The sequence below is a fragment of the Cydia splendana genome, chromosome 7 (genome assembly GCF_910591565.1).
Source record: "Cydia splendana chromosome 7, ilCydSple1.2, whole genome shotgun sequence".
Taxonomy (NCBI): Eukaryota; Metazoa; Arthropoda; class Insecta; order Lepidoptera; family Tortricidae; genus Cydia; species Cydia splendana.
The window spans coordinates 7,674,602-7,698,882 of NC_085966.1; the positions used below are offsets into that span (position 1 = coordinate 7,674,602).

Below are 24,281 nucleotides of genomic sequence, written 5' to 3' on the forward strand. Positions count from 1 at the left end.
ACGTCCAGCGCGCTTCGCGCGCTCTTACATACAGGCCGCCTGCGGCGCCCCTCACACTTAAAGGTCGGGCGAAGCCTGACGTCCAGCGCGCTTCGCGCGCTCTTACATACAAGGCGCCTGTGGCGCCCCTCACACTTAAAGGTCGGGCGAAGCCCGACATTCAGCGCGCTTTGTGCGCACTTACATTCAGTGCAATAGTTTTTCCGTAAAGTGTACCACAAGAATGCATAGTTTGTCGAATAGTGATAGGGCTCGCTTCGCTCGCCCTAATAATATATAAATACTTAAGTTCATAGAAAACAACCATAACTCAGGAACAAATATCTGTATCATCATACAAATATATGCCCTTACCAGGATTCGAGCCCGGGACCATCGGCTTCATAGGCAAGGTCGTCAAATAAAATATTCCAAATGTACAGTCACCTGCAATTTATGTTACACAACGAAGGCCGCAAAAATGTCTGACACGATCTTATTTGTAGAACCATAAGAGGATGTCACATATTTTTGCGGCCTTCGAAGAGTAGGTACCTACCGTGATTATCACCAACTTTGCCCGCTTTTTTTTTAAACACGAATTTCTCAAAAAATATCACATCATATGACTTTTTTTTGCTCAGCACGTCCATTGTGATCAATCGCATCAGTTTTGAAGAAAAAAATGTTTTATCGTGTTTTTACCCATTTTTTGCGTTTTAGAGGGCGGGCAAAGATATCCGGGGTTTTCGCCAACATTGCCCACGTCAATTTGGTATTCAAATACAGCTCGTATGATGATGATGTCTAAGGATCACTTAAAGGTTTTGGGCAATCCTACCATTCCCTGTTAATAACTTAGCGATAAGTGTAAAACTTTTAAATAAATTTGCTGGGCAATGTTGCCTACCCGTTTTTGCCCATTTCCAAATAAGGCTCGCCTAAGCATTTTACAAAGGCTAGGGTTGTCACTTTTGAGAAAATCTGTTACAATAGTTTAATGGCCAAAAATATGATTTTTATTGTGTTTTTCATTCGTTAACGGGATAAAACATCTGAATAAAGGATAATAAGACAAATTAAATACAGTATATATTTATAAACTTATTTTAGTGTACAAACCTTCCTTCTTAACCTTCGTAACCTTCTTTTACTTGCGAAGTTGGCTAAATTAGATGAAAGTGACAACCCTAATCCGTTTTTGGTGGTGGGCAATGTTGGTATGGATGCCAAATTACCGGATTACTTTGCCCACCGCTAAAACTTTTGTGTATTTAGGCCTTTTTAGTTTAAATCTGAATAGACATAATCGATGCTTCATGTGTTATAACTCAAACCCGGAAATATTTGTCGTCAAAGGGTTCTCAATTTTTTCAACTTGCATTCATTATTTATCAATTTTCTGCCCGCCGAAATATACACTATATTAAACAACTCGCTCAAAATTCCCAAGTCAAGTTATGCACAAGTTTGGTATATCAGTTATGCACAAGTTTGGTCAGAAATATAACCTATTTTCTACTAAAAACAGCAGGGTGGCCATAACTATTATCAATTTTTCTACATTAACGAATTTGTTTAAAATTGTCGTTTTGGGCGAAGTTTCCCTGGAGGCAAAGTTGGCGCTAATTACGTAACATATTATTGCAGGTGACTGAACATAAATGTTTCGGTGATTTTGAGATTATTTTCCAGGTTAGTTTACTAACAATCAACTTATGCATATACCGATTTCGTGAACGTATAAGTAGTAAGGTACCGCTATTGTTTAGCGATACCGATTATTTTTGAAGGTAAAACTATACCGGTTGAAATATAAAGATATTAAAATTACAGCAGGGACAACCATTTTTTATAGGTGTACCTAAACCATCATTGGCCGAGCGTTAGCAAAGGTCTCGATTTCAGCTTGGGCAAAAATGCTTTTAGTATGTTCTCCTTTGCAGATCACATTTCTCAACTGATTCTCGTGAAAATTTGTAAGCAGGTTCGATAGAACTACTCTGTTTCGCTTTATCCGCCAAAATGGAATTGCCACCCTGCCGAAACTTTATTTATTTAAATTCCCATTGAATGGATATTGCACCTTATGAAAAACCGTATAGAGTAGTAAATAACATTTTACATCTGACTTAATGACATCTTGTTTTATTCGCTTTAATTGTACAAAACACGTATCTCGACAAAGCAATATTAGGTAGTAAAACAGTCAACAATCAAATGAATTATAGGTACGTCACGTGTGACATGAACAGACAAGGAAAGCAAGATTAAATGCATTGTTTCTCTTTCATCTTTAAATGGAACGCTTTTACCCTCAAAGGAGGCTAGTGGTCAATACTAAACTAAAAGTCCAATCTTAAAAAAACATGATGGGTCACTGACCTGTCCCAGTAAAGTGAGGTAGTGTGCGTGAAGTGCGCTTGTGTGTGAAATGGGGTAAATTGACAGAATCTGAAATTTTACCCACCACTACCGTCGCCTTAAGAAGCCATTTGAGGGTAGATTTTGATTTGATTTGAGAGACTTTTATAGTAGGGGGATGTTGCCTAGTGGCGGACACCTAAGCCTTTGTGAAGAAAATAAAAAAGTATTTGAAAAAATATATCTTGATTTTAACTATCACTGAAAAATTCGAAAATCGCTTTTGAACTTAATTACCGTGCAATTATGGAACAATTATGATTTATAGGTATTTGCGTTATTTTAAAAGTACACTACTAGGTATACGTATTATGGTTACTTTTTAGGGTTCCGTACCTCAAAAGGAAAATAAGGAACCCTTATAGGATCACTCGTACGCTACGTCTGTCTCTCTGTCTGTCTGTCCGTCTGTCACAGCCTATTTTCTTGGAAAATACTGGACTAATTAAGGTGAAATATGGTACACATATGTAAATAAGTGACCCAAAGACGGACATGTACCGTAAACAAATGAATTTTAAACATGGGGGCCACTTTTAGGGGGGTAAATGAGAAAGTTAAAAATTAAGTTTTTCAATCTATATCATGTTATATATCCAATGAAAGAGCTCATTTTGAGAATTTCAAATGTATTTATTGTATAATTTTAAAATAAAAAGGTTAGAAGTTATTTAAGAAAATAGCCAAAAAATTACCATATCCCTCCCTTTATCTCCAAAACTACTGGGTCTAAAATTTTGAAAAAAATACACAGAATAATTCTTTACTTATAGATGACAGGAAAACCTATTAGAAATGTGCAGTCAAGCGAGAGTCGGACTTAATGTACGAAACCCTTGGAACGCGAGTCTGACTCGCACTTGGCCGGTTTTCCTTTTATCTGTTTTATGAATGACATATTAAAACGGTACAATCTGCATCGGTTAAGCAATAGGCCAATCAAATTAGATTTTTTCAGGAATTAATTCCCAGCAAGCTGAAAATCGTCTTATTACCTTCATTTGGTTCTAAATTAGTGTAAACCGAGTTTGGTCCATTCCAGGAATTGTGAAAAAAATTTGGCTCTTTTTAATTTTTTTGCTAGTAGTTCAAAAACGGTACGTCCGACGAAAAATTTGCTCTAATCATACGTAGCTAAACCACTTGAACGTGCCCCAAACGGGCAGAGGGTTCATACGAACCACAAACTTTTAGAGCGAATATTTTATCAGAAAACAATAACTAACGTAAATTACTACTACCCATACATTATTTAATAATGTACCAAAAAAATACAACACAAAATACTTACAGTATTTTTTTTCGGCGTAGCGAACTTTTATAGCGGGAGGAACGTACAAAAACGGCCATTTATTGTCGAACTGAAATTGACAACTAAAATTTCAAAGAAATTTATTTTGACACCTCCCATTTTTTTACGTTCGGAATTCACCCACTATATACACTTTACGGCAATGACATTTTGCGGTCGTTGTATTTACACTGCTCGTCAAAAAAAAATTGCTATATGGTACCTATAGATACACTACCTGTTTAAGGGTTAATATGAATTCGTAGTCAAACATTGTAAAAAATGGCCGCCAATTTTTTTGTTTTTAGGGTTCCGTAGCCAAATGGCAAAAAACGGAACCCTTATGGATTCGTCATGTCTGTCTGTCTGTCTGTCCGTGTATGTCACAGCCACTTTTTTCCGAAACTATAAGAACTATACTGTTGAAACTTGGTAAGTAGTAGGGAATGCAATCTCGCACCAAGATTGGCGATTCGAGATCTCGCACGAGAAATTTGAATCGAGATAGGGTATTTCGAGATCTCGGCGGTCACACTTTCGAGATCGAGATTAATCTCGACGAGATCGAGATTTGACAAAGTAATTAAAAATGTGTTATTTTGAGCAAATATTTCTAAGAATTCCGTATATACTACTTATTTAGAGTACGTCATGATTTATTTTGAAGATAAAAACTACAAATTAATCAAAATTTAATAAGAAAAATACTTTTTGTGAAAAAAAGAAAAAATATATACGTACTTAGCTCTAATTTGCATCTAATTATGAATCATCATCTTCCTCGCGTTATCCCGGCATATTGCCACGGCTCATGGGAGCCTGGGGTCCGCTTGACAACTAATCCCAAGAATTGACATATTTCATATTTCATTTCATTTATTGCATAGTCATGAACATAAATTACATAATAAGATGTTACAGTTAAGTTGCCCAATTCATGACACCCTGTTAGGGCACACAACATTTAACTTACTAGCTAATACCTATTAAACATTTCATTATAATATATTTACCGTATAATTAGCGTGTATAAGAAAAACAAAAGTCTAATAATAGTAACATTGTAAAAGTCAACAAAAGATAAATTAAATAACATTCCATACATTAAGTTTTTAGCAATAGTCAAAGTAATATAAAAACATTTCATGCAATAATTTAAAATTCAATGTCACAATAAATAATAATAAAATAAGAATTATAAATTATCATTAAAAAAGTCACTAACACAATAATAACATTTATCTAGTAATATTTTTTTTAATTTATTTTTAAAGATCGCATTTTGTGGTTCTTGCTTAATCGAGTCAGGAATTTTATTAGTTATTTGGATACATTTGTAATGTGGACCATTTTTACACATTTGTAAGTTCGTTTTGGGTAACTGCAATTTATTCCTGTACTGTGCTCTAGTTGTTTGCTTATCCTGTTTTGGTTCAAATAAATGAGGGTTTTCGCGAACAAAAAGAGCAGCTTGCAATATATAGATGCAGGGCAGTGTTAAAAGTTTGTAACGAACAAAGTACGGACGGCAGCTATCTGGTATACGCACATTCGCCAAAATTCGAATACACTTTTTCTGCATTATAAAAAGCTGTTCGGCCTCGACACTATCACCCCAAAGGACTACAGCATACCGAAGCCATGCGTACGCGTATGCGTAATATGCGGATAATGCACACTCGTAATTTGTGTTCTTTTTTAGTATGCTTAGGGCATATACAAATTTTGACATTTTCGTTTTTATGTTTTGTATGTGGGTCTTCCAATTCATACCGGAATCTATGGTTATACCTAACAAATTGAATTCCGCGACCTCTTCTATATTACATGTGGCAGTGTCTAAACTTAGTTCCAATGGCTTTTTTTGTGTGGGCTTAAATTGTATGATTTTGGTCTTTTCCAAGTTAATTTCCAAGTTATGTTCACCGAGCCATTTCTGTACGGAACTAAAAATGTTCTGAAGTTGTGATGTACATTCGGAGCTGTTATTGCAATTAAACAATAGAGAGACGTCGTCAGCAAACATAACGCAGGTTGTGTCTGTGTTGAGTATTTTTGGCAGGTCATTAATATATGCCAGAAATAGTAGGCATCCACAAACGCTTCCTTGGGGTATTGAACAAGTAGTATGACGCAAATTTGACGTCACGGTCTTTAATTCCTCGCGGTCCTCATCGAAGTGGTCTACTTGTACGCATTGCTTACGGTTTCCGAGGTACGATTTGAACCAATTATATGTAGTGCCGCGTATACCCATCCCGTACAATTTACAGAGTAAGATTTCGTGTGATACTTTTTCATACGCTTTTGTCATATCCAGTAAAAGTCCTATACTATATGTTCTATTGTCTATATGACCTAAGATGTTCTGTATATATTGATAAACCGCTAGTGTTGTTGAGTGGTTTTTCCTAAATCCGTATTGATTTTTATCTAAGATGTTGAACTTTTCGAAAAACTTGTAGACTCGATTTATCATACATTTTTCGAATATTTTTGACACGGTTGGTAAGAGTGCGATAGGTCGATATTGGTTTGGATTGGTTACGTCACCGTTTTTAAATATAGGTTTAATAATGGATATTTTAAGCAAGTCCGGGAATATTCCTTGATTAAATGACTGGTTTATCAGTTTTGTCAGTGGCTGTGCTAACTCTAATGCACACAGTTTTATAAGTACGGGCGGTATTTCATCGACACCAAAACTATTTTTATTTTTGAGCTGCCTTATAATTTTTATGGTTTCGGTTTCGGTCACCGGTTGTATGAATATTGAGTTAGTGGCGGGGGTATGCACACGGCGCGCGCGCGCCGTTATCGCTCCGGCTCTAAAGTCCGTCTCACCTACCGACGCGAAGTGTTCATTAAATATGTGAGCTACTTGTTCTGGCGCTGTTACGATCGAATCGGCTAATTTTAATGACATATTTTTATACGCGCGATCCTTTTGCCTCCCTGTCATACTATTTATGACGGCCAACATTGTTTTCATTTTATTTATATAACCAATTTTCCTTGACACTTTTCACATATTTTGTAGGCACTAGTTTTTACGAAAGCGACTGCCATCTGACCTTCCAACCCAGAGGGGAAACTAGGCCTTATTAGGATTAGTCCGGTTTCCTCACGATGTTTTCCTTCACCGAAAAGCGACTGGTAAATATCAAATGATATTTCGTACGTAAGTTCCGAAAAACTCATTGGTACAAGCCGGGGTTTGAACCCGCGACCTCCGGATTGAAAGTCGCACGCTCTTACCGCTAGGCCACCAGCGCTTTCTAATTATGAATAAGTGGTAATAATTATTTTTAATTATACAAAAATGTAAGCAGAATAACATGCTTAGTTGATATTTGTGACAAGCAATCAGCAACTTACAAAAAAATGTAGGGTAAGTGAGCAAAAATCATAAATAATTGTGACTAGATACGTCCGTAAGTTCGTCCGATTTTTCCGCACAGAGCGCTGAACAGTGCTTTTATCGTCAGCTAAAGCCGGCCGCACACAATAGCACCGCTTGAACAACATGAATCTAAGGTCAAAAAGATTACTCAAAATAATGAAATTCACATGGATCAATCTTTCAATCTCGTTCGAAATCTCGAAAATATTAATCGAGATCTCGACCGAGATTGCTAAAATCGAGATTTCCTGTCAACGAGATTGAATCTCGATATTGCGAGATCGAGATTGCATTCCCTAGTAAGTAGATGTATTCTGTGAACCGCATTAAGATTTTCACACAAAAATAGAAAAAAAAACAATAAATTTTGGGGGTTCCCCTATACTTAGAACATACTTAGAACTGAAACTAAAAAAAAATTTTTTTCATCAAACCCATACGTGTGGGATAGGTCTTCAAAAATGATATTGAGGTTTCTAATATAATTTTTTTCTTAACTGAATAGTTTGCGCGAGAGACACTTCCAAAGTGGTAAAATGTGTGTGTCCCCAACTTCTAAAATAAGAGAATGATAAAACTAAAATAAATATATTATGATGTACATTACCATGCAAACTTCCACCGAAAATTGGTTTGAACGAGATCTAGTAAGTAGTTTTTTTTTAATAGGTACGTCATAAATCGTAAACCGCAATTTTATTATGTTACTTGCTGCTACGGAACCCTTCATGGGCGAGTCCGACTCGCACTTGGCCGCTTTTTTTAAATTGTGTTAAAATCCGAATAAAGTTTTTACCAGTGTCTGATCTACAACAACCTTGCTGGTAGTGACATTGATTTTGACGGTGGATTCCTTCTACATCGAGTGGTTTTGTCAATCAATCCAAGGTAAAATATATCTCTCAAGGTTCCCAAAATTTATCCACACCTCCTAGGATGGAGCAAACTCAGATTTAATTTCTTTTTTGACGTGTAATATGTGATTATATTATAAATAAATGAGTATGAGTATACGGATTTAGGGCCAAATGAAGTTATTAAAATGATTTCCAGCTTGCTGGGAATTAATTCCTCAAAACGCTTTTATTGGATCTAATTTGCGATGCGAATGACTCTCGATAAAACTACTCGTTATGGAACGAATCTTGTCGAGCAATCTCCTACTATAAAAAATATGTGTTTTACCCATTGCTTATTTGTTTTTGTTATTGTTTAACCCCATAATATTGATACCCGAGCAAGCAAAATACACCAAATATCAACTACGACGCGAGTGGTTCAAAAGTTAAAAATTCAAGCGTTCCGAAAGTTTCAATGCTCGAAGTTTAAACAAACTTTGCTACAGAGTGAAATACAAAAAAAATCACCACACCAACGCGAGAAAATGCAACTTTGCTGTTATGTATGTTTTTCAAGTACAAAGAGAGCCTTTCCGAGCTGGTGTGGTAATTGAATATTTAACCTCTAGCCGCTAAAAGATAAATGGATATTTTATGCAATTATATTTTTAATCTTTATCTTGATTAATCAAAGTTGCTTCTGTCTTGGCAAGTTTCTATTTATGGGCAGACAGCAGTTAATTAAACGTGAATTTCAAAAAAATCACAATTTCTTAGTTCCCCGGGGCTTCTAAGGAATTGTCTACGAGTCAAAGTTCTACAATATTGGTTCTGTAATTTAGACATGAAAAATATGGATAGATACATTTTTACTTTTGCAATTACGTACCAAGTAAGTTAATTAAATTAAGGTTATGTTGTTACTGTACTATAAACTGTACATCAATGGACATCTTTTCTTAGCTTCCTCTTTCCACTTTATTTAAAAATGATCATCACAATAGTAGGTAGAAACGTTAGGTCCTTGGGAGCCAGAGGCACTCAAACTTTTCCAAAGTCTATAATATCTCCTAATCCGTTCCACTGGTGACCGCAGGGCTGGCTCGTTCCTCGCTCAGCGCATTGGCATCTATCCAGCGAGGAAACGCGGCCAGTCTTGTGGGCACACCAAGTGTGCCCACAAGACTATAATTTAGTAACACTGTAATTTAGAACCCATAGATTAAGATAGGTTTAGTTTAGTTTTAATTTGTACATTATGTTTATAACCTTTTGACCCTACCGATTGTTTGCCTGAAATAAAGGTCATAGTTTTAAGTTTCATTTAATATTTATGCTTCACGTTTACTATTTCTAAGCAATGCATCATTATTCTATTTAATGTCCATAATGTAAGGGTAAGACTACACCATAATCACAGCGTTTACGATCTTTGTAGTCATATTTTTACTCCCGAGACCATTAACGATCACGCAGAATTCATCTCAGCTTATGTAGTACCTACGTTTATATGTACGGTCGACGTCAAAGATATGTTTAAATTTTTCGCCTTATTACAAAGGAGTAAGGTGCAAAGTGTAAACATATTTTTGACTTCGATTGTACATTTAAATATAGCAATTGTAATAATAAATAGACTTGTAACATAACATTGTGATGAAACCCTGTGACTGTTTAATTTTGGGCCTATAAAATTAATTGAGTATTTAATAATGTGCTGACTTACTTTCAAAATTTTGTCGTAGACCGTGTTACGGTGAGGAAAACACAGGTGGTAATTGAATGTTTTCATTATGAGGATTAAAATCTAATCTCACGAATACAAAGACTAATGCTTATGAGAAGAATGCTTTACGTTTAGGTAGTCCCTACATCTCCTCGCGTCGGGTTCCATATTGCTGAGGGTCGTGAAATCCTCGTGGAATCAGCTTCTCTTTGACGGTGTCCCGTCCCGCCATCTGGGCCTATTTATGACATCGTGAAGCGCGACGTGCAGTTGGGTGTCCAGAGTAGAACGGACTTGATCAGCTTATCATGTTGGGCTAGGTCGCTTCTAGGTCGTTTGCCATAAACCTTGCCAGTAACGATGAGTTGTTCAAGATGGTGGCCTTCTTTCATGGTTATGTGACCGAACAACTCCAGTATCCTGCGTAGACAGATGGTTGATAGTATGGTTTTGATGTTGAGTTCGCGTAAGAGTCCCTACATACAAACATTTTAAACTTAAACTTGTAGTACCAATTGTTGAACATAGAACGCACAGCTATCATTTTAGACTCAAAACACGCTTAGAACTTTTAAAAATATATTTTTATATTTACGCGTGTATTTTTTTAATTTGAAGTTTATGAAAGTTACATTTTTGTGACTTCCTTGCTCGATTTAGAACCGAGAACTCCTAAGTTCTGTAAACAATAGAGCTAGAGCTTTCGTTTGGAACCAAATATATGTCTGTGCGTTGTTAAATGACATCAGCATAGCACGTGTGAACTTAGCATATCATATAATTTAAAATCTAGTTAAAAATTGTAGTAAATGTTCTCAAAGATGCCTTTTTTGTGTCAGGAACTCTTTGTTACCATGTGTCGAGGCGAGCATATTTTTTTTATCCCATTTGTAACAAAATGATATGCTAGTGTGTGAACTTAGCATATCATTTTGTGAAATTCCATAGTATTGGTTTTCACGGTAAAAACGCCAGAACTATTGCTAAAATGTATCAGGAACTCTAGAACTATGGTGCATTGCTAATAGAACTCCAATAAAAACGTGATCTGCTAGACTTTGATATGCCAACTTCACAGACATCAATTGTTGTAGGCTAAGGTGGGCTGTAGCGGATCGAATAAAGACCTCGTGAAGATCCTTAGGACTTAAGCCTCATCAGCCTATTTGGCAAATATGACAACCTACATCCGTATATAATTGGTGTTTATTGTTAGCATTACCCACTAGACGTAAGACTTAATAATATTGAGTATCATTAATATCAATACGATAAATCGTACGCAAGGTAAGGTAAGGGAAAGCATTTTCACGATATGTTGTTCTCTTTCGGTATGTATCGTAGATTAAGTATATTGTCTTCTTGCCATGATTGTTCTTGTAGAGCTGCAAGTTTCATTTATAGCCCAGTCGAGCTGGAAATGGGCCCATCACTCAGCTTCTGAGTTAATCAAAACACTAAGAGACAATTTCCTCATTTCAGTCCCGAGACGTGACATGTAACGTAAATTTAGTTTTTGCGACTTTAATTTACCACGCTCTAGGTAGGTTTTTGATTAATAGTCGTACTTTTACTTACATATACTTAGTTTACTAGGATATCAATACTTACTTATTCTTTGCTAATAAAAACATATCTACTTTTTTTACAAGAAACTGTAGGCACTGTTTACAAAGATACGACTGTAGGCATTGTTGATAACGATAAGTGTTAGGTTAAATAAGGTGTATTTCTAGTGCCTCAAATAAGTGATAACTTTAGCGCAACCATGTTAGATGACGCTTCTGCAGTAAAAGTACCTACTTCCGTCTATTCTTAGCACGGACAATTAAACTCATATCAAATGTCCGCCGTTAAAGTACGCACGTTCAAAATATTTACCATGCAAATACATTGAAGAGATAAGTTCGCTCGTGCTACAAACATAGGCTGTAGATCGTCTAGTGATAACATTACTCTCTCGAATTTGTGGCAGGACAGTATTATGAACGGAATGCTGTTACGTCATGGCTTCTGTCTAAAAACACGTGTGTTATAGCGTGAATTAAATGATTGATTTGTTTGAAAAAAATAGCTAAGAATCAACAGTGAGTTGACAAGCGCAGCTCAGGGTGCGCAGAACCATTTATTAGCCCTATAAAGGGAGTAGGAGCATTCGCGCCCCATTCACAAGTCCGACGCCGCTATCCCCGCCGGTAGCTTGACAACTTACCCCAACTTTCCTGCGAACTCATATCTGTGGAGTTTAGTTTGGAACACGATGAAATTGTTTCTGTACGTCGGTGCCGTGCTGTTGATGTGTGATGCGATCAACGGGTTGTTCTTGCCGGTAAGTGCAGATAAAGTGTAGTGTAAAAAATCTACACTCTATAAATATTTAAGTTTAATTGTTAGAATTATTTCACTAACTTATACTTACTTATTTGACATAAATAAACAAAACTGTTACGTTGTTCTGATTACTATATTCTACGATTAAAATAAATAGTATAAAATGGTTTAGGTAAATTTGATAGGACTTTTTTAAGGAGTTCCGGTAGCTAAAATCTCCAACACTTTTTACTTTTCCTATGTAGTTAATCAGAAACTATTACAAGAACTCACAAATAAAGTAATTAAGCCTTAAAATAATAATGATAACTAGTAGTAAATAATAATCGAAATTCTAAAACAGGTAATTTTTTTTTATTACCTACCTATGAAAAATTACGAACTTAACTTTGAGAATTAAATAATAAAGAATCATGAATACATTTCATACTAGTACGTTTAAAAAATATATATTTTTTAAAACACATACCAGAACACTATATTTGCATCATTTTTCTATTGTTAATATAGGCATCATACTTACCTACCTGTTGCTATGTTACCTACCTCATGTATTCAGAAAATTAAAACCATTTTATACGGATTATATTTCGTAACCTTTTGAATACACAGTAAAATATACATTGTAAGTACCTAGTTATATCACCGAATAACAAAATGTCACTCAATTAGCTTAATTAACAGGATGTTTAATACAGTAAAATTATACATTTAGCGGTTGCGTCAAATCCGGTAGTTCTGATTTTTTGCAGACATATTTATGATGTTGGTCCAATGAATAATCCAAGTTGGTGACCTCGAGCGCCGAACGCAACTTTGTCAAAAATCGAAAAACCTGCGAAAATTTCGGTTTTTGTTTAGGAGTAGTTTGTGATAGTACCTTCCTTAGATGTTTTTAAAGGAGACTAAATTTGCTAAAATACGAGATTAGAACTGTCGCTGTAAATTAAATAGTTTCCGAGATAAAGGCTTTCAAAATTTAGATTTTTTTTAAATTGAGCTCGTAAGCTAAGTGAGTGCAGTGAGTATGCACTTTTGACTCAGGCGATGCCGCTTGGCACGATTGTTCCTAAGGTCAAACAAAGCTGATATGGCGCGGTAGCTACGATATCGTACCGTGCCTACCCCCCAAAAAGGGAGGGGAAACGGTCGGATCCCCAGGTCCCATCTAAGCTATATTTCTTCCTGCTCTTAGCAACTAGAGCAAGTTATATATGATTTTCATATAATTTAGGGCTTCCTTATTCTATAAAGTATCACTTCAAAGCAGGCATTAATACATTTTTTTGTAAAAATATGAAGCGGATTGAGTGACGATTTCCATAGAAATGTAATTATGGCCAAAGTCAAAAGTTAAAAATCTTTAAAAAAACACTTAACTTGGCGTTTTAAAAGTATGTATATGTTGCAGTCAAAAGTGTGAACTGGTCAAAAGAACTTTTAACCGACAAAAACAGGCAAAATTGCTTTTGACTGAGCATGTTGGTCAAAAGTAGTTTTACCTCAAAATCATACCTATCTCTGGGAACAGTTTCGTTTTTTGGGCGTAGCAAAAAAAAATAACCCTAACCTACCTATCTCTGGGAACAGTTTCGTTTTTAGGGCGTAGCAAAAAAAAAATAACCCTAACCTACCTATTTCTGCGAGTACTTTTGACTGATAGTAACAGTCACAATTACTATTAACCAATGATTTTCAGGTAAAACTACTTTTGACCAACATGCTCAGTCAAAAGCAGTTTTGCCTGTTTTTGTCGGTTAAAAGTTCTTTTGACCAGTTCACACTTTCGACTGCGACATATATAATGTGCTCGTCCTTAAATTATATGAAAATGATAAATAACGTGCCCTAGCTCCTAAGAGTAGGAAGAAATATAGCAAAGATTGGACCTGGGAATCCGACCTTTCCCCTCCCTTTTTGGGGGGTATGCACGGTACGATCTCGTAGCTACTGGGCCAAATCAGCTTTGTTTGACCTTAGGAACAATCGTGCTAAGCGGCATCGCCTGAGTCAAAAGTGCATACTCACTGCACTCACTTAGCTTACGAGCTCAATTAAAAAAAAAATCTAAATTTTGAAAGCCTTTATCTCGGAAACTAATCAATTTACAGAGACAGTTCTAATCTCGTTTTGTAGCAAATTTAGTCTTCTTTAAAGACATCTAAGGAAGGTACTATCAAAAACTAGTCCTTTAGGATTAGAATCGCCCAAAACTAAACGAAAACCGAAATTTTCGCAGGTTTTTCGATTTTTGACAAAGTTGCGTTCGGCGCTCAAGGTCACAAACTTGGATTATTAATTGGGCCAACATCATAAATAAGTTTGCAAAAAATCAGAACTACCGGATTTGACGCAGAAGAGCAAAATGTTACAAAATTCTACAATTTCACTGGATTACTTGTCCCACAGGTAACATTTTTGGTGTATCCACTGAGTAGGTAACTTCAAAGTATATGACCGGTATAATGCGTTACAAATAGGTTAAACATAGAAAATGCTCATTTGACTTCGTAATAACTTCCTGCTAAATTAGAGGGCACAAGTTTTTTTAAATCAAAATGTAAATGAGTGGATTAAAAAAATATTGTCTACTCTTTTTGGATATTACCACTAATAATTCAGGGAACTGCGCATATTTGTAAAAACAAATGTAGACTTCGATTAAAGGTCCCGTTCCTATTACGACTGCTGAAGCATTACACTATAGCTTTATAGCAGCAGGATACACGCGATATCACATAATTTCCTTGTTGAGAGAGAGACGGATTGAATTCTTAATGCAACAGACTGGGGTGCAGGCAGACCGGAAAGACGATGGCCGTGCGACTGAACCGCATTCTACCCGGAATGGTGGAAATATATATAAGTACAATTATTGTACAGCAAGTAGGTACACCTAATAGGGCAGAGTGTAGAGAATGAGGGCAGCTCTTTTCTCAGCATTCGGACACTAAATTAGACTAAAAAATTAAACAGAAATGTACAGTGTTTCGCCCATTTCCCGCTGCTGCACAAGCAAAGCTTCAACAGTAGTGCGCCCGCCGCTGTCACCACCTGACCGGAGACATTCACTTTTATAAGAACAAGCACTGGGGGCCGATTTTTAAATTTCGAGCGCACGATTTCGTCATTCGAAAATCTGCGGAAAACGACGAATTGATATTTTTAAAATTTTAGTAAATTGGGAATCTAGTGGTATTGACGTTTTCAATTATATTATTCATTTAAATGCCTAGTAGTTAAAGTGGAGATACATATACATAATATTATTTAAGAGCGCTCTTACAAGAAAAGTCGAAATAATGCAAAATTGATGATACTAGTCGACGAAATTCAGGACTTTGCGCTCATTATTAGAAACAATGAGTACTTGTTCCAGTAAAAGCGTCTTCTTATCTTTATAAATATCGTTGTAAATATTAGAAAAAGGACTTATTAAATTAGTAATATTTTTTTTTCTGATGGTCGTTTCCGAAAAACCCCGTGAAGCACTGAATGGCGAGCTCTTATTTGGAAATGTTGAGAATTTTACTCTGCTAAACCTGGCTATTTTGTATTACTAATACCCTGTACTTTAGGCATATCAAACTATATTTTTCCTACATACCTTTGAGAAAGAGAAAATCAAAGTAAAACGAACTCGATTTTCTCTCCGAAACAAGTGTCAATTCCTACGAAAATCTACTTAATATCGAAGTCATTTTCATACTCAAGCAATCTGCAACGTTTGCTTATACTGTTGGTATACATTAGTGTTTATGAAATTCTACTATAATTTTTTGGCAATTTTTTGAAAACTACTCTATATTACCGATGACGCGCGCTGCGCCAGCTCAGTGCCGCGGCAGAGCTTGTAGAGGCAGGACGTGTGTCGGTCGGCTCCGCACATTTTCAACGGCGACGACGAGGTTTTTTATCATTGTGTGCGGCGGGCGCCGTGTAAAACGCTATACTGTGTGCGTGTAAACCGCAACGAGAGACTTTGATCCTAGCACTGTTTTTATAGTATTATAATTTATAATGGTACAGTTTAATAAACTACCGGACAGGATTAAAAATATTTGAAACGACCTGACATTCTATATGTATTTATTTGACTCAAGATAGTACTCAGGGTCTGATGATGGAGCCGGAAGGTGGTCACCGGTACCAATCAACCATGCAACTAAACCACTTCGTGTTTGGGCTCGTTTGATTCGGCTCAACAAGATCTTTGACTTAAGATAGTACTCAGGGTCTGATGATGGAGCCGGAAGGTGGTCACCAGTACCAATCAACAATGCAACTAAACCACTTCGTGTTTAGGCTCGTTTTATACGTCACAACAAGATCTTTGACTTAAGATAGTACTCAGGGTCTGATGATGGAGCCGGAAGGTGGTCACCGGTACCAATCAACCATGCAACTAAACCACTTCGTGTTTGGGCTCGTTTGATTCGTCTCAACAAGATCTTTGGCACAAGATAATACTCAGGGTCTGATGATGGAGCCGGAAGGTGGTCACCGGTACCAATCAACCATGCAACTAAACCACTTCGTGTTTAGGCTCGTTTGATTCGTCTCAACAAGATCTTTGACACAAGATAGTACTCAGGGTCTGATGATGGAGCCGGCAGGTGGTCACCGGTACCAATCAACCATGCCACTAAACCACTTCGTGTTTAGGCTCGTTTTATTCGTTTCTATAAGATCTTTGACACAAGATAGTACTCAGGGTCTGATGTTGGAGCCGGAAGGTGGTCACCGGTACCAATCAACCATGCAACTAAACCACTTCGTGTTTAGGCTCGTTTGATTCGTCTCAACAAGACCTTGGACACAAGATAGTACTCAGGATCTGATGATGGAGCTGGAAGGTGGCCACGGGTACCAGTCTACCATGTAACTGAACCACTTCGTGTTTGGCTTCGTTCGATTCGTCGCAACAAGATCTTTGACACAAGGTAGTACTGAGGGTCTGATGATGGATCCGGAAGGTGGTGACCGGTACCAATCAACCATGCAACTAAACCACTTCGTGTTTGGCTTCGTTCGATTCGTCGCAACAAGATCTTTGACACAAGTTAGTACTCAGGGTCTGATGATGGAGCTGGACTGTGGCCACGGGTACCAGTCTACCATGTAACTGAACCACTTCGTGTTTGGGCTCGTTTGATTCGTCGCAATAAGATGTTTGACACAAGATACTACTCAGGGTCTGATGATGGAGCTGATGATGATAGACAGGTACCCGTCGCCACCTTCGCGCTCCATCATCAGACCCTGAGTACTACCTTGTGTCAAAGATGTTGTTGAGATGAATAAAACGTGCCTAAACACGAAATGGTTTAGTTGCATGGTTGATTGGTACCGGTGACCACCTTCCGGCTCCAACATCAGACCCTGAGTACTATCTTGTGTCAAAGATCTTGTTGAAACGAATAAAACGAGCCTAAACACGAAGTGGTTTAGTTGCATGGTTGATTGGTACCGGTGACCACCTTCCAGCTCCATCATCAGACTCTGAGTATCACCTAGTGTCAAAGATCTTGTAGAGACGAATCAAACGATCCTAAACACGATGTGGTTTAGTTGCATGGTTGATTGGTAATGGTACCTTCCAGCTCCATCATCAGACCCTGAGTACTGTCTTGTGTCAAAGATCTTGTTGAGACGAATCAAACGAGCCCAAACACGAAGTTGTTTAGTTACATGATAGACTGGTACCCGTGGCCACCTTCCAGCTCCATCATCAGACCCTGTGTATCTTCAGTGTCAAAGATCTTGTTGAGACGAATCAAACGAGCCTAATCATGTTACTACATGGTTGATTGGTATCCGTGACCACCTTAATCATCATCAGATCCTCAGTACCAGTTCGTTTTTAAACCCTCGTTGATACAAACTTTACAACCTATAGGTACCAAATGCAATGACGAAACATGTAAATAAGCGAGTAGGTACCTATAATTTCTTTCGAGTAATATACCTTCATAAGTACGAGTATGGGGCTATTCATAAATTACGTCGTTTCAAATGGGAGGAGTGGGGGGGGGGGGGTCTGGACATCGGATGATGGTAACATGACGTAGGAGGAAACAGATTCATCCGAAGCTTGATTTTTGGATGATTTGAGGGGTGGGGGGGGGGGTCAAAAATCGTCAAAAATAGATGACGTAATTTATGAACAGCCCCTATGTACATTTGCACTGCATTTAGTATTTTCGTACTTACCAAATAACAGTTTTAGAACTTTAAAAGTTAAGTACAGTTAGTGTTGTTATGGTTGATTTCAATATGCTTCGCGAAGGATCAAGAATGTTTAATCCATCATTGTAGTGCGAGTGTGGTAGAAGGGATCGGCGTACTGAGCTCGCACGGCCTGCCGCAGCGCGTAAAATACCTAAACTCGCTCAACGCCGAAATGTAATAGCGCTCTTAAGAGAGCCACACGTAATCGAGCGTTCTAAATTCAAAAATTGGCTGCTAGTTGTAACAAAATTAATACTTAACTCTAAATTTATAAATCCCCACTAAGTAACGCCCTCTAGTGAATTTTAATTTGTCAAGTCGTTTTGGAAATACCTAAATGAAATAAATGGGCACAACGCACAAACAAACAGCCTACTTTCCCAAATGCATTAACTACGAGTACCTACCTCAGTTTTATTTTTAGTAGGAAAATTTGATCACGAATAATTGTAATTTTAAGAATATTTCACATATACAAAGCACAAATACTTTAATTCGAAAACGCTGGTGAAATTTATTTTTGCATCAAGTAAAGTTATTTTATTTTATTTTAATGAACAAAATGTGCAACTACTTTAAATTTTTTTTTTTTTATTAATAAAATAATTTAGATTTGATTTTATTTGACCTAATAAACATTACAATTAAAATGTTTAAATTATACATAAAAATAAAAATAAAAAACCCTTTAAATTAATTAATTTACCAGAGCATCATATAGAATATTTATATTAAAATTATGTACTTATTATTTAAAAGTTAAACTATGTAGGTTTTCCACTCATACCATAACTAGTGGCTCTGTGAGCTGTAGACCTCGCGAGCAGAGCTTGAAATAACATGGTGCTAAGAGCTTTAAATACACCGTGTTTTTTTTGATTTCCGTTAATTTCAAGGGTGCATTCCTGAGCTTAAATCAAGTAACTTTCTCAAAGACACCGATGTTCTAATTAAGTCCATTTCGGAGATAATCCATAATTTATTTTTTTACTATAAGGCCTCTACAAGCGTGTACACTTGCCTTAGGGCCGGCTTACATATTGATTAGTGTTTAGAATGAATGAATGTATGAATACATTTGCTACTAAACTTAAGTACAATCTCGGTCGATTGATGTACGAAATGACATTGATATGTCACAGATTTCAATTGTTTGGTTGAGTTAAATGTAATGCCCGTGTTACAACAACGCTATATGCTACATTTAATTACTTTTTAAACAAAAAAGAAAACAAAAAAGAAAACAAAAAAAAAATTTTTTTTTGAAAATTAACTATGCCATTTAGTTCTTATAAACGTACTTAACTATACCCCGAAGTTAACGGTTAAAAAACACCGTGTATAGTAAATTAAAGAAAAACAATACGAAATTTATGTGTAAAAAAATACAAAAAGTTATAATATCCCAGCATACAATTACTGGGGATCGAACCCAGACCCTCTGTGCAAACAGAAAAAGCGAACGTTTACAAACTGAGCCAAATAGTTCTTAGATGGGTTGACGAAATTTAGCTACTCCTTCTCAAATTAAAATTAGTTAAAATTAAATATCTAAATACCGCCTAAACCAGCGATAATTTTTTTCTGCATTTTTTGCTATTAACTCTGTAAACATGTTTCAAAAAGAAAAAAGTCTTATGATATCGATACGACTATTTGTTTAGGCGCCAGGTATCACGACTCCGCCATTTTTAAAAATTTCCAAAAACCGGATTGACAAAAAAATTTTATTTAGTCATAAAATTCGGTCACAAAATTTCACGAGAATCGGTTAAGAATTGCGACCTGTAGAGGAGAACATCCGGACATACGAAAGCAAAATGCCCGAGTCAAAACGTAGACCTTCGCTTCGCTTCGGTCAATTATAAATGAGATCGAACTTAAGCCGTCGGCTGCAGCGTCAATTTTACTACGGAAAGCGTCTGTTGGAAAAAAAAATAGAAAGCCTAGGAAATTAGCTGTCACGGTTAGAGATTCAACCAAAGATATCAGGAGATCGATCTAAGCAGGATATAGGAGCTAGCATATTATGTATGACAAAAACGTGATGTCATGTCGGGGGCTATGTTAAGTACTTGTTCTATAAGTACGCACATAATAGGCATTGTTGTTGAGACAAGCTGTATTTTGTTGGTGACGATTTTCGCCATATTATGTCTTTTTTTTTCGTACGGATGTAAGTAGTGCATAATTATTTTTCATCGTTTTTTCACGGAAACTTACAAATGTATCTTGCTACTTCAGTCAGTCTCGGTACAATTAGTACTGAGGTTGCATGAAATAGTATGGCAAATACGAACGTTTCCGAGAAAATACGATGGATAACAATTATGCACTGTAAACTACTTATTGAACCATTTAGTAACGGTTGAGAAAAAAAAAACAATAATCGTAATTCGGAGAACAAAGTTCTAGCTAATAGAAAATTAAAGTTTTGAATGATTCACTGTTAGTTTCACTAGACTTATATCGACCGGGATATAAACCGTGATTACCTTTTGTATTGTTTTCGAGGTTGTTTTGTTTACAGTTCATATCCCGGTCGATATAAGTCTAGTAATAGAAAATTGCTCTGAATAACTGAGTTTTACAACTCACATGATAAATAAAGTCTTCTAACCTACGGCCTCTATTATACAGGTTCGTCTTAGATACTCTCTGTTATGTATTTTCTGACCTTTTATTCAGCACAAAGATCACTGACATAGAGGATCAAAGACATAACACTCTTCACAAAGCTGTAAGGTACCCAATACGGTAAAGGTAACCTATTATTGGTATTGATAATTTGCCAAAGTAAGCATCCTCTCATGCCTACGCGTAAAGGCTTCTGAGAAATACACAGACCAACCCCAAGGCGGTTTTCTGTGGAGAAATATAACCTATGTGCCCGCCTGAATAGGTATATTGCTCGGCCACACCTCATCAATACACACAATGTTAGCTTTTGTAGGTGTTTGTCTATTAATCGTAAGTAATAATGACTATAGTCTGTATCTTTAGGTATTTAAAAGAAATTCAACAAACAATTTGTACATTTTCGGGTAGTTATAACATTTCGTCGGCTGAGAATATGTTTGTGCCATATCCATTTTTGAGAAAATCGTGTTTTAATGATCCCTAAAGTAACAAAAAATATGCTAGAATTGACACTAATCGGTTTAAAAAAAAACGATTTTTGAAAAATGTTGTGCCATATCCGCAAATTACTATAGGATAATTACACTCTGTCAATAGAAAATTATCACAAAAGTGTGACATATCCATAACTTTTGTGTCATGTCATACATTAGACGTTTAACATTTAGGTACTCATCAAAAACGGTATGGCAAAAATAAAAATGCTTTTATTTTATGATTACCACTGTATTCACAATATTTCTTTGGTACTATAAATAGTAAACATATATGCCTAAATGATATATACGTTCAATATTTCCTAAATATAAAATTTTCCGAAAAATATTTTTTTTTTGTTTTTTTCGCTCTCCTGCAAACCATGTAAGTGGCGTATGGCACAAACGTATTCTCACCAGACGATTTATTCGTTAACCAACCAAATACAAAATCGCCTTGATCAATCACTGAAAGACCTGACTTTAACCTACATTATTTGATCATGTAATGTTTCATCTACCCTCAACTGGCTTAAGGAGCTATTTGAGGGTAGATTTTGTTAAATTTTATTTAAATATCTAAAAATACAGACTATAGTCATCGCAATTTATTTATTTTAAGTTCTTTTTACTGTAAAATTCCTCTTATATTAACGTCCTACGTCCTACCTAATCATTTAAACATGTAAATTTGTTATCATAAGTTTCCAATGTTTACGAGTAGGATGCACCAGTGTTACCGCTAGTTCAAGGAATAGATAACTTATGTACTACCTTGTACCCTCCATATTCTGTATGGTGAGCTGGTTATTTCCCCACAAATACGATGTTATTAATAAACTACGAAATACTACTATGGGCCTAAATTTGGAAAAGTTGACTGAGTTTTACGACACTATATTATGCTCAATAAACTTTTGAGTCTTGTAAATTGTGTGAGTCAATTAATTTTTAAATCTTAAAAACGTGACTCAAGGAATAGGTATTATAAAAACTAGAAGAAACGTTGATATTGAAAGACTTTGTAGATCAAAGTGCTCAAATATTTGCAGACAATTGGGTAAGTATATGCATGTGTCCACTCGAGCCTAGTTTGTGTCAGTAACGAGTACAGTAACTACTGTTATTGGCATATTCAGCGGGATTTAATTAATACCAACTTGCATGTCAACTCATCTGATTCGATAAATAAAGTGGAATGTATTTGAACTAATTACGTTGTGACGTACAAGCTGTTATCGCAAATTTTACAATAATATTTGCTATCATCAAACAAAAAATGCTGCTCTTGATTCGTTTGAATTTTTCCCTGTTTTTTGAATCGATTGGATTTATTATGTTTTAACTACTTGAAAAGATAAACTATCAGATTAGTTCTACTTTTACGTAAATTCAATTCTGAGAATAATGTTCATAAAAAATTTAGGGAACTCTTCATATTTTATGAGCATAGTTTTACATGACGACAGTTATTAAGAGGCAGTTGCACAAACCACATTTAATAGCAGTCTGATCAATGTCACTCAGCAGCCAACTATGTAACTTTCCATACAATAAAATTTAGTGTACTTACACTTTTAAGGTGGCAAATTGTTTGGTGTAACCCACTTATGGGTGCTTAGGTGCAGGTAAAGGATGAATCACGCTAGACCGGGCCGAGGCGTCCGGCAATTCCGGCATGTCATTTTCTATGAAGGCTGATCGGTGATCACGTGGTGCTTTCCACAGAAAACGAAGCGCCGGAAGTTCCGGGTCGGCTCCGGCCCGGTCTAGCGTGAGTAATCCTCAAGACTATTTCCAACCGAACGGAACTCCTATGGAGTTTCGTCATACAAGTCGCACATAGTATGTATGTATGTATGTATGTATGTATAAACTCTTTATTGTACAAAACACAAATTTAATTGTTATTTACCGTCAGTTTATGTATATTAAATGACTTACTTATATTAGTTATATCTCAATGTAATGCCATGTAAATTTGAAATACCTACTTATTTCGTATTATGTGAAAATCATTGCTGTTATCATTATTTATTATCATGTACCTACAAATACGAGAAAATGTAGGGGGTCAAAACCAGTTTTTAATGACACAGTAGGTAATAATGGCACTCATGACTTTCACGATAAAATCAAAGTCTATCATAACCTTTATAAATTGAATTTTACCCGCCGTCAATACTTATCTTTGTGTCCTATCTCCAATTTTTACTCTGTAAGGGGAACGTATTTTGTGGATAAAGTCTAATTTAAGAACATATTTTGTTATATCAGAGGTCGGTTTTAAAAGTTACTTTTTCTTACAACAATACATTGTTGGGCAATTTTAAATTTGGTACTACATTAAACTTTTAGAAAACATAATGTATTAGTTTACCTAATTAGTAAACTACATGTAAGACATGATAAATAAATATGCAGGTACGTTAGTAAGAAAATGGACTGTTCATAAAGATCTAAATCTAGTGATTTTGTCTTCAACTTTGAATACAGTTGCACTTTTTGCCTAAAGGGGATCATTTTGCACACATCTCCCCTATTAATTTTATATTTCCTTCACATAAAATGTTTCATTCCAATATCCTGTTTCAATAAAGGCGCGTTCTCACATATTGTTCTGCTGTTCAAAAATAGAACAATACAAATACTGTCTAAAAACGGAAATTCTGGTACAAGTACCTATTGCAATATATCGTTTTCCACACTGCACGGCAATAATAATAACCTATAAAGCAACCGGAGTTATTAAAGTTGCGATTGTTCCCGGTAAAATTTCTACTGTTTTTGCCGCCAGAGTTTCAGGACTTGCGAAGTCAACAAAAGGGGCTTTAACAGTGGAGAGGCAGGCTTTCACATGGGGAGGTGTATGTACGGTGTTTTGTTTTAGCACTTAAAATTGCATTCGGTCGAGCTCGAGCATGATAAAAATGGAGTAAAA

At 36.1% G+C, this 24,281-nt stretch overlaps 2 protein-coding genes across 2 annotated transcripts in view; one reads left to right on the top strand and one right to left on the bottom strand.

The window, feature by feature from the left end:
* The window catches only part of LOC134792074 (serine protease nudel), a 388,506-nt gene that overhangs the window by 68,054 nt on the left and 296,171 nt on the right, over positions 1 to 24,281 (bottom strand). The gene's annotated exons all lie outside the window — the stretch shown is intronic.
* The window catches only part of LOC134792061 (corticotropin-releasing factor-binding protein), a 44,292-nt gene continuing 31,693 nt past the window's right edge, over positions 11,683 to 24,281 (top strand). The window contains exon 1 of the mRNA XM_063763185.1: positions 11,683 to 11,991. Within this exon, the coding sequence (XP_063619255.1) occupies positions 11,923 to 11,991 (69 nt within the window). The 5' untranslated portion in view covers positions 11,683 to 11,922. The remainder of the gene's footprint in view (positions 11,992 to 24,281) is intronic.